The 12,430-nt window shown below is 35.8% G+C and overlaps 2 protein-coding genes across 2 annotated transcripts in view; one reads left to right on the top strand and one right to left on the bottom strand.

Moving 5' to 3' along the window:
• LOC111060651 (D-beta-hydroxybutyrate dehydrogenase, mitochondrial) overlaps nt 1–12,430 on the top strand; it is a 281,404-nt gene that overhangs the window by 92,463 nt on the left and 176,511 nt on the right. The window lies entirely within an intron of this gene.
• LOC111052986 (protein FAM13A) overlaps nt 1–12,430 on the bottom strand; it is a 49,660-nt gene that overhangs the window by 17,968 nt on the left and 19,262 nt on the right. Inside the window, exons 7-10 of the mRNA XM_039437443.1 lie at nt 10,625–11,075; nt 9,359–9,480; nt 7,978–8,226; nt 2,288–2,554 (exon numbers count right to left, since the gene is read on the bottom strand). Coding sequence (XP_039293377.1) covers nt 2,288–2,554; nt 7,978–8,226; nt 9,359–9,480; nt 10,625–11,075 — 1,089 coding nt within the window. The remainder of the gene's footprint in view (nt 1–2,287; nt 2,555–7,977; nt 8,227–9,358; nt 9,481–10,624; nt 11,076–12,430) is intronic.

The raw sequence follows: 12,430 nt of genomic DNA on the forward strand, positions 1-12,430 counted from the left end.
AGATAATGAAGCGTTTATGAAATGAAGTGAAATCAAAATCACAAACAATGAATGAACAGAATGAAGACAAAGAATGAAAAGAATATGAAGATGAATAAAACATTAATGGGATGAAGTGAAATGAAACAAACTGATTGTAATAAAACTAAAGTTGGAGAAAGAGAGATAAAAATTGAAAAATGTGAAAAAAGAGAAGATAAGGAAACTAAAAAATAATATAAAGATGAATAAAGCGTTTATGAAATGAAGTGGGATGAATGTCTTGCTGTAAACACACTATCGATAAACAAAATGAAGATAAAAAAATGTCTTGAACTTCATTATCCATTACGAACTGCTATAATATAATATGTTTCATCAAGTTTTAAAGCTGAAATTACGACTTGTAGACTGTAGGCCTATTAAGGCTACGCGCACCCAGTTAGTCAAGACAAGACATGATCAGACACGTTCAGTCACAATACTTCACATAGTTGCTTATGTCGCCACTCACATTGATTAGTCATTGCAATATTAGACATGTCTTCATGAGCAACTATGTGAAGTATTGTGACTAAACGTGTCTTGTCTTGTCTTGACTAACTGGTGTGTGCCTAGCCTAAATGTGAAAAATTTACTCACTGACTGGAGCATTCTTTGGTATTCATTATAAACAGTCTGCAGATCGAAAGCATGATTCAGTCACTGAATAAATATTTCATAATTATAAAGTAAATTCGTATGTCTTTTATTGGTGGGGAATCCCTTGCGGGAAGGTCCCATTTTGCCTGAATATATCTTTTAAGCCGATAATGGGCATTACGACTGTCATACTCCAACCAGTACCGACAATATAACGTGTCCATCCGATAAACTAGGAGTAAATATGATTAACAAATTAATAATAAAAAGCAGAGAAGATATAGGAGAATTTATAGTGAGGTGCAATTGTGTTATAATGACAATGGATAAAGATAGGAGAACAGTGTTACCGATTTTCTGTCTTCCCACTACCTTCTATAGAGGCTAGCTGATACCGGTATATCTGATGTTGCCCAGTCCACGGTATTTAGATGAAAACGGTAGGGGTCATGGAATGTGTGCGCAGTGGCCAGCCAGCTAGATTGCGTCATCGCCACCAACTGAGGTTTTCAACACCTATTGGCAATTTATGAAACTTATTTGTTAAAAACAGATGATTGGATATGAAATGACGTCAGCTACACCGGAAATTTAGCACAAACATGCGCGTGACACCTACCGTCTTCTTCTATATACCGTGGCCCAGTCTAATCTTCTTGTAGAAGAGGCTTGCCAGTGGTTTAAATCAAACAAACTGTGTCTAAATGAGGGGGAAACACAGAACCTGTTGTGCACCTTAAGGCGTGGTCAGGCTCATGGTGAGGCGGAGGTCAAACTCTTGGGTTTTGTGATGGACCCCACTCTATCGTGAGATCGACATATTGGCATGCTGTGCAATCGACTGGCCAGGGTGACGTTTTTGATGCGGAAGCTGAAGCAACATGTGCCTGCCAACTACTTAATTACAGCCTACCATGGGCTGTTCCATAGTCATATAAGCTACGGAATAGTATTATGGGGCCATGCAGATAGCTGTGAAAGGATTCTCCTTCTACAGAGGAAAGTTCTTCGTGTCATCACGTCATCGCATTACCTGGAGCACTGCCGGCCAATCTTCAAACGCCTGAAAATACTGACAGTGTAGTCAGTACATGTATAGCTCCCTACGGCTCCTAAGGAGTGAGGTTCATGCCTACCAGGATAGGGCCAGCTGCACCAACACAATACCAGGAGACGGGGAAACATTGACCTGCCCTACTCCAGACTATCGAAAGCACACGAATGCTACCCTGGTAGCTCACCTTCGTGAGCTGGAGTATGGGAAGTTTTGTAGGATGGTACGTGAAAAACTCATCAACTACCCTCTCTACTCATTGAGAGATGATGAGACCAGTGGACTTGTAGACCAGTTTGAGATTGTTTCATGAGTTAGTATGGCAGTCCATCTACAGAGCCACACGAAACAACCTATCTGCGGCCATCTCTCGTTATTTGTGTATTGATTGTTTTATATTTTGACGAAGTCTGTGTGGCGACTGCCGGTCATGGACTGAATATACTGAATTACTGATGTAGGGCTAATATTCAACTGTTAAAATATAATTCCACATAATTATGTGAAGCTGACAACATCTTTCTTACTTCATCAACATTTGGAGAAATTCCACTAAATTTTCAGTTCATAGTGTAAATATTACAAAAAAATTTCAGTTTTCTTTGAACCAACCTGGGGTTGAGGCAACGGAGGCGCAAAGCTCCAGTCATGGCGACTCGGAACCGGCTCACTTAAATCCACGTCGCGGTGAAGTCGGTTCAAGTCCAGAACGGGCTCATCACTGTTCACCTCTTCTCCTCCTTCCTCCTCCTCCTCCACTTCCTCATCATCATCGTCTTCGTCCTCCTCCTCCAACTCCTCCACATCGCCTTTCACCTCCTCCTCTTCTCCTAATTCCACCTCGGCGTTCTTAGTTGATTCGGGTTCTGCTTTCTCGTCCTGTTTCAACAAACAAGGAGTGGAAACAAAAATTAGAATCAAAAGAAGATTGTAGGAAGAAAAGTTGATACAACTACTGATTATCATTTCAATGAAATATAGTTCGAAGTTGAAATATTGATTACAACATGAATTTACAAACACTCTACAAATTTGCGAGATTCTACAACTTGGAACTGTTTAGTGATATTGAGTGAGGGAATCAGACGAGATCTAACAGTGCCATCAGAAACACATCATATACGTAGACTAATGTGTATGTTTATGGTACTTTAAAGCCACATTATACTATGATATTGGAGAATGAAGGAAACATAACCTTATCTAGGACTACTGGAATTATTTTAAGAAAACTAAAGACAGAAATAACCAAATCATAGCCATGATTTATGAAGTAAAATAAATGGAAATTATCCAATTGGAAATGTTGAATTAAATAAAAACTCTGAACACTCAAAAGAGCTCAAACTTGAAAAAACTACTTCAGGCCGTACTACATTGAAAGATGACATTCTCATTAAATTCAGTTTGAATAACAATTTTTACTTGAATTATACATTATATACCTCTCAAATAACTAACCTCAAACTTGACACGGGGTTTGAAACGTATCTTCTTTGATACACTCCTGCATAATGGCACATCAACGCCGTTCACAACGTATCCAATCACTGTTTCAATAATAATCGATCTATTCATATTCTTTTTTGAGTAATCACCAAAAATGTCTTCAACCAACTCTATTCAATTAATCAAACTATCCTCAAAATGTCGAAATTTGAATAGTGCAGTCCACTCTATCCCACAACCACAAAAAATACACCAATTATTTTCAACTTCATTTGAATAATGATGTTAAATATCAAAGTTTTCTTCAGATTGTTCGATAAGCTACACTATTAAAATCTGATAGCATGGAACATGGATAGCACTAGGACTGAGTAAACTCAGAATCCAAATCTGATTGCCCCCATATTAAGTTTAATTTCAAGCTAATTATTTGTACATACAGTTGACAGATGAATGAATGAATTTCAAGTTGCCAACACAAAATACGCAAAACACAATCTCACACACACAATCCAAATTGGCTTCAACTGCCTCATTGAAATTATTCGAATTATAAATACACACTTTTTATACAAGTTTCACAAATTGACACATGCCATACTATAGCCTATTCAATTATGAATTATTCAGTATATATAGAATAGAATTGAACGACTTTTTAATTTGATGACGCGGCGAGGTTTGGATACATATCCTATACTATTAAACGAGCAATTTCTGTTTAAATATTTAGATGTTTGGATGTTTGTATTTCACCGGATCTCGAAAGCGGCTCTAACGATTCTCACGAAATTCAGAACATAGTAGGTTTATATTATAAAGATTCGATTGCACTAGGTCTCATCCCTGGAAAAACTCGCTGAAGGACATTAAAAGGATAATTCATCCTTGGAAGAACAGATTTCGTCGTCTGTCGATAACAGAAGATTCGTGTGCCTGTGTGGGAGATCAGCTGTGTAATCATTCAAACAGCTTACCGTATCTCGCGAGAAATATTATCTAGAAATTTTATCAAAATAATATGATTTGTTGACATGACATGGTTTATCACTCTGAATTAGAGTATATCATAATATTCAAAGTTAATCATTATTTTACAGTTTCAAGTGATTAGTGAGTGTTATTTTGTTATTCAATTTGGTTTGTAAACCAAATGAATTGGTTTGTTATTCATTTTGGTTTGGTTTCTAAATTTGCTTCTAAATTCTTTTCTGTTTTTAAATATTTTGACTGAAAATTGGACCTGAATTCAAGTGTATGAAACATAACCTACTTTTTGGACCATTTATAGTGTATAAATCAAAATTCGGGGAAGAAACAGTTTTGGGCTGTGCCTGTTTGTTCTTCCCCAATCATTTTGAAGAATTGTGCTCTGTTTATCAATAAATAAATAACGAGCGAAGCTCGGTGCCCCGATATCAAGTTTAATTTCAAGCTAATTATTTGTACATACAGTTGACAGATAAATAAATAAATTTCAAGTTGCCAACACAAAACACGCAAAACACAACCTAATACATCATACAGCATGCGCAACCAAAGTTCACTCTTACTGCCCCACGAACTTTATGCGTAGAATCCATCTCAAATAGAGGATCGTTACCGCCATTATTACTGTAGGAACCAATCACAATTTGCGCATCAGTTCATTGAACTCAAAAGACCATCAATATCAACACAACATGTATTCCACTGCTATTTACAACCCGCCTACCTATTGTAGTTATGTGGTTATTGATTGAATACTGCTTTCTATACAAATACTCCTCTAGTCATCATCATAAATCACTGACGATTCAATGCAGTAGCGAGAGATTCACTTAAAACTGTCAGCTTTGGCTGAATGGGAAGCATTAATGTAATAGATACGGGAAATACTGACAGTGGACCCCACTATAAAGCTTACATAGTTTATTGTAGTCTGAAGTCTGAATTTCGTTTATTTTCTACAGTGAGTTTCACTTCAAACTGTCAGTTCTGGTTAAATAGATACTACTAGTAGTTCTGTGAACAGTAGACCTCACGCTCAGTAAGTTACATTGACGTGTTATGTTTTCTCAAGAATCATTTATCAATTTAAAATGTCTAGAAAAATCCTAAATAAACATAGAGCTTTCTGCCCTATCGTCCCAGAATGTGAATGTAAGCGCTATTATCAGGTCTGGCTGCCGTCGATACGCCAATCCAATCAACCCTTCAGAGAACATTCTGTGTTGTCGTGTTGGCGGAAAATCGGTGTTTTGAAATTGACAAAATAAACTACCATAATGTTGATTTCCTACAAACTTCATTTCTCACTTTTAACAGTAGATTAATGACAAGAGATTAGCTCTTGCAGTAAGGATTTTCTGTATTCAATTTAGGATTTCGTGGTTCAATCGACGCTCCACAGCTCATACTGTTCAGTGAAAATTAATAATATTATTTATTTCATATTGAAAGGTAGGCATAACTTGATTTAAGAAATCAATTTCTTTTCAATAATATTTGTTGCAATTATAATCATCAGATTAAAAAGAAAAATGTAAAAAAAATGTTTTCTATCAATAACTCCAAACTAGAATCATGGCTTCAGCTTACGGAAAGACAAAGTTAGTTAAACAACTGTAAGATGGAAAGATACATTTTTTTCAAGATGTTCGATGTTTTTGAACGGGTAGTATTATAGTCCACTCGACAGCTGATTTATGATGAATAATTCTATATAGTCTGATTTTTACGGTAATATTGGTGTTCGAAGGAAACTCCTTTTCCTTTTGTGTTATCCTTGAAATGCAAAATTTTAAAAAAACCTTATGTATAGGACGGACGACGCGAAATTCAAAAAGGAACAAACCTGTCAAATTTCATGAAAATCTATTGCTGCGTTTCGCTGTAAATGCGCAGCATATAAACATTTAAACATAAAGAGAAATGGAAAACCGTCGACTTGAATCTTAGACCTCACTTCGCTCGGTCAATTATAGTGGAATTAATAAGGAATGCTGACCGTTTGAAGTTGTTCTCACTATAGAAAGACACACTTTATACTGTCAGCATTAATTGTATGGAAAACACTGATGTTATTTGGAAGGAATGTGCTGCCAGATTAAAGTGGATTCCACTGTAGTGGATTTATGATTTATGGTCACAGAAAACATCGCAAATGAATGGCAACATCGCTAATGGCATTAATCTTGTTAGGCCTTCAACTTTCAACTTTCAACTTGTTAGGCCTTCAACTTTCAACTTGTTAGGCCTTCAACTTTCAACTTTCAACTTGTTAGGCCTTTAACTTTCAACTTTCAACTTGTTAGGCCTTCAACTTTCAACTTTCAACTTGTTAGGCCTTCAACTTTCAACTTTCAACTTGTTAGGCCTTTAACTTTCAACTTTCAACTTGTTAGGCCTTCAACTTTCAACTTGTTAGGCCTTCAACTTTCAACTTTCAACTTGTTAGGCCTTCAACTTTCAACTTTCAACTTGTTAGGCCTTCAACTTTCAACTTTCAACTTGTTAGGCCTTCAACTTTCAACTTTCAACTTGTTAGGCCTTTAACTGTGACTGTGATCCATTTTGATAGTAACGTCTGATTTAGTATCAGTCTTGTATCCATTATCATTACTAGAATCCATTATGATAATGAAATCTGATTTGATTTTGATAAGAGGACTGCCGGACCCATCTAGAGATTACTACCATCCCATTATAATACTACTCTCATTACTGAAATTCATTCTGACAAGAAAGCCTGATATGAGTTACAAGAGAGAACCTATCTCATAAAAATGAGATCACCATTACATTAGATGTAATACAATAGAATTTCCATATCATGTTCGGAGTAAATTTATGACGATTTTACACTGATTACATCAACGGAATTGAGACCTTGGTTTGAAGTGTGAACTAACTTATTTGGAGAGAAGAAATTTATGGTTGATTTGGTTAATCTGATAATGGCTTTCAGAGATAGAACCCTGAAGAAGGGTCGTAAAAACACAACAAAAGACAGAAATGCTAGTTTTTCTCGTACTATGATTGTCATGTCAAATACAATGATTTCCAAACTGTTGACGGTTAGAAAATGCAAGAGTTTTTTTCCACTATTATATTCAATTAGTTATTTCAACAGTTAGTTGTTTTCAACAATTAGTTGTTTCAACAGTTATTAATATTCATACTAGTATTACTGAAATAGTTCTAGTTTGTTTGTTTTACATTCAATTCTCTTTAGTCCACACCGCCATAAGTAGTTATGAATAATTTAATTTCCCTATATTAGGCTATAAAATTATTATTATATATATATATATTATATATATATATATATAAATTATTATTATTTTGTATTATAAAAAAATTATTATATAATTATTAAGAATCAATAAAGAATAAAGAATTTATTACAATATGAATTGCATTGTGCTGATGTTAATGGTCTTATAGGTCAATTTATTCATTCATTTTTAGAAATTTTAATACATTCTCATGATTAAAATTAAATATTTTATAATAACACTCCACTTATATGGGCTACTTTATTTAAATTAATAAGAACAATATAGAAACTTTAAAATGGTCAATGGTCAAAACTAGTAGTTAAATGTTTTTAATAAGAGGGTACTACAAGTTTTTATATTGTTTATATTAATTTAAATATTTTGTTTACTAATTATAATTCTACATTGTTAAAATACGATCTAGCAACGTTGCGGAGGTAGAGAAGGATAGCGCTATCTGCTTTGAAGAATGATAGACAAGGATAGCAACACCAATGTTAATCAAATATAACGTGTACCTCACAATAGTTGATTATTTTTTTAACCTAACCTGACCTAACCTAACCTGAAACTTATAATATTAGAACCTACCTCAGCTGAGGCATCAGGATCATGCTTAGGCTCGTTCAATTCCTCCTCACTCTCCTCAGTGCTACTCCTCGACAGACTGCCCTCTCCTACTCCTCCTCCTCCCTCACTACCTCCACCACCAGTCTCCTCCTCACCCGAGAAAGACGCCTGTTGCGACGCCAAAGGTGACCGGTTTCGTTGCGCCGGCGGTGATACCACCATTAGAGTGCTGCAACGTCGCGACGCACCCCCACTTACTGGCGTCCGGATCTAAAAATGGAAAAAGACTCAATGAGAGCAGTTTTGGTCATAAGTCTGCTGGGCCATTTCAAAAGTTACAACTTCTTATGCCCGGTTGCTGAGACGTTACAAACATAGTTATGTGAGACATAGTTTGAAATCACTGACATAAATATAAATGGTTGATCGTTGCACAGTCCATTTAGCTATATCTCGAATTAGCATCACACAAAGTCACACTGCAGCTCTATTCACTTTTTTCCGTACATGCTTCTATCCAACCAATGACTTGGCATCGGGCAAAGTTTCAATCGACATCACTGTGAACAGACCTAAAAGACCTCACATAAAATTGATGAACAATATGGCGACTCTTGGCTTTTGGCGAGATTTCTCACCATATTTAGCGATTTGGAGGTTATAAAAAACTTGAAAAAACATAGGGAGAAAAAAGTAATTTACTTATATATAGATGGTTTTTTGTAAACATCTTTCAAAAAAAGCTATCACAACCTCTAAAATGCATTTGGCGGGAGTAGATATTGGATTTAACAGCACTTCGGCCCATAACTTAACTGACCGTTTTTAGCTATTGGAAACATAAATAAGCTCTTTCTGACGACTGTGCAACGAAATCATAATTATTATGTCTGATTGGGCGTTTTTAGTTTTATGAGAGCTATAGTTTACTTTGACATCTGTGCAACGAAAGGTGAATTTATAGCTTCGTAAATGAGTTAACTGCCTGTTTTTAACTTTATGTGACGACTCTGCAACCGGGCATTAGAGAATATAACTCAAGTCGTCAATGGACCTCACGGCTTTAGTTTAGTTTATTCTTCATCACAGTCTATTGACAGGGTAATTGTCACTTGTATATTATGACATTTTAGAAAAATTCCTTCTCCAATCTAGATAATCACAATGTAATGATAGTCACAATCAAGATAGTCTGAAGTTATTTTAACAATAGATAGTTTACTATATAGTTTATTATATTATAATGTAACCTAGCTACATTATTTGGACTGTTGTATAAATTAGAATTGGAACCGTTTTGGGCTTATAAGCCTGTGGTACTTTTCTGTAAGTTGTGTAATTCTGAATGATTAAATGAATATTAAATTAATGACTTCAAAAATAGAAAAACCAGCACCCTTACCTGTTCTAGGTCTTCATTCTCCTTGGACGAAGAGTCACCTGTCTCCGTCTCAGTCTCTCTGTCTGTCTCTCTCTCACGTCGCGGCGATCTGCCATGGCGTCGGCCGTGCGAGCCAACTGATCCTGCAAAAATATTCACAATTTCATTTGAACAAACCACAATTTATAACTTGAAACTAGAAACTTAAATTTTAAAACAGTTATGAAGTGGAAAATTCACTTTCTATTAGTGAAGATCGTTTCGACTTGGTGTAGGACATCATCACACTGAAGAAATAACTAACTCTAGTGTCAAGGCTCATGATGCTAAACATCTTCTGCAAAATCCGCCCATCTTGACGTCACAACCAAGCTAACAACAATGTATTGTTCAACAACAATGTAAGTTAAACACCTACACAACAAACTTTTGTGACGTCAAGGTGGGCGGATTTGGCAGTTAGATGTTGGCTTCATCGACTTTCAGTATGAATATTCAATGGGCCGTGTCTAATCTATAACTGGTCTAAGGATGCAACAAACATAATAATTATCATCAATTTATTATTATAAACATAATGTATTATTATGCTACCCAGAAATTCCCTGGTCAGAATATTTTATTTCGTTTTGTCACCCGATCAGCTGGACTGAACGTTTCATATTTGTGAGGTTATGTTCTAGGGAAATCAACAATATGACAAGCGCGCGATCATCCTTCAAATCTCTAGCGATCACTTGCGTAACATCTCCCGTAACATTCATGATCGGAGAGAGTGCGGAGCGTGTTCGAGGCGCGTATATCTGTACGCACCTTGAAATGCGAATTTCACCAGAACTTCACAATTGTTAAATAATTCCATAATTTTCAACTATGAGCATTTAAAACATTGAATATTCAATTAAAGTATCATAGAATCATCAATTTCCTTGTTTGAAGATCAGAGTTGATTCACAGTACTTTGCTATAGTGAGGTCCACGTTATAATGACAGTGAATAAAGATAGAAGAATAGCGATGCCGATTCTCTGCATTAATTAATCATATTTCTACACTGTCAAAAACATAATTGGCACTGTTGTGGACCTAGAAAAGGATAGTACCACCGGCTTTGTCGAATGATTGACAAGGATAGCAAAACCAAAGTTGATCAAATACTGTCATTATAACGTTGACCTCACTATAGTACGCAGTGCTGAACCTAAACTAAGTTAGTGTGTGAATTAATGCAAATATTTAATCCATTTATGAAATTGATAATTTCATCTTCAAACTACTCAGTACTCACCCCTAGACACAACTTTCCGTCTCCTCCTCTCACCGTTCTCCCCTCTACCGCGTCTCCCCATCACCCCCACCCCTCCTCCGCTAGGGCAGGGCGCAAACCGTTCACTGCTTCTCCTCCTCTCGTGCTCTCTCTCCTCCTCCTCATCTAGGAGGGTGGAGGGAGGAGAGCACACCACACTGACCGCCAGCGACTCATCACGTCTGGCGTCTGTGACGTCATGTTGCCATGGCAACGGATCAGCTGATTCCGGCTTATTGTTGTTGTTGAACTCTGGAGAGGTGACCTTGACGTTGTTGTTTTTGTACTCGGGAATGACCTTGACAGCACTGCTGTTGTTGTTGTTGAGGTTGTTGTTTTTGGTGGTGTTGTTGGGAGAGGGGTTGTTAGTGGAAGAGCTACGGACGAACTGTTGGTTGCGCTCGTGTAGGGGTCGAGCTGACGGGGTTGACATCTGGAACAAAAAAAAATGTTAAAACAAAAATAAATTACTTGACAAAAATATCTAGGGCTGGCCACTAACGGTATAAACATACATCATACACAGTCGACATACATTGTTGTGTCATCACAGCGACAGGCTTCGAGCAAAATTTTCTGAGGTTAGGTTTGAGTATCTTCGATCTTTTGTTGTTCATTTTTCTTCACAGCTCTATTTGGGGTTAAATTATTTTTGTATTTTGATAATTTGTAATTTCACATTTGTTTATTTATTTTTATTGGTTGTTCATTTTATGTTAGGAACATTTCATGTGTTCATTTTATGATAGGAACATTTCATGTGTTCATTTTATGTTAGGAACATTTCATGTGTTCATTTTATGTTATAGCTATGTACTCTATAGAAGGAAGTGAAAAAAGAAAACTAACATCTATGTCATCCTGTCATTTTCACTGACTTAGTAATGTATATCTTGCTGAAAGAGGAACATACAGACAAAACTGAAATATTCTTTCAACGAAAAATCTAGGAAATAAAGGAAGAAAAAGGTTATAATTAAATACAGATGAATGTTAAGTTTTGATAAGCCTTGATGCCTTAATTAAAATTCAAGTTTTCTGAAAATTACACTGTCTGTCTAATACTTAGTTACAATACATCTGGTGAGAAACAGGCGAGTTTAAAATAAAAATTACTAACAAAAAATTTTAAATTTTCATAAGCGATGATTCAATTTTTCAATAATCAATTCAATTCAATTTATTCACAACACACAAAAATACAATGAGAAAATGCAATATACAACAAAACAATAGCAGTAACAATGATATTAACACATTAAAGACAATATTTCTAAAATGATGTGTGCTTGAAGAAAGAGGGGGAAAGTACTTTGCCAAATATGGTCTCCCATGTAATAGGTAGGTAAGGTATAACTGAAAGGGAAGGGTGTGTGATAGGGAAGTGAAAGAAGGTAGTTTGATAGACAGGGCTGAGGGAAAGGAAGATAGTATGTGAAATAACAATAAAGATAACGGTTACAATAATTTAAAGATTAAATCTAACTTTGGTCCAAATTGTAATATTCGATTTGGGCATTGTAATAACTTTCATGACTATTGCATTTTACTGTTCATCTGAAAACTACTTTCCCAGAATCACAATCAATCTCAAATTCCCAAAACTTTAGTCACTTTTCCCCAATACACAAATCACTCACCAGCACAACACACGGATAATATTGGACGCACGCCATTATTTTATCACAAATCACGCAAACAAAAATCACAGCTATTCAACAATCTGAGACATGTTCACACAGATCACAGTCACAGAATAATGAAAACTGTTCAGCCGTATCACATTCA

The sequence above is a fragment of the Nilaparvata lugens genome, chromosome 11 (genome assembly GCF_014356525.2).
Source record: "Nilaparvata lugens isolate BPH chromosome 11, ASM1435652v1, whole genome shotgun sequence".
Lineage (NCBI taxonomy): Eukaryota > Metazoa > Arthropoda > Insecta > Hemiptera > Delphacidae > Nilaparvata > Nilaparvata lugens.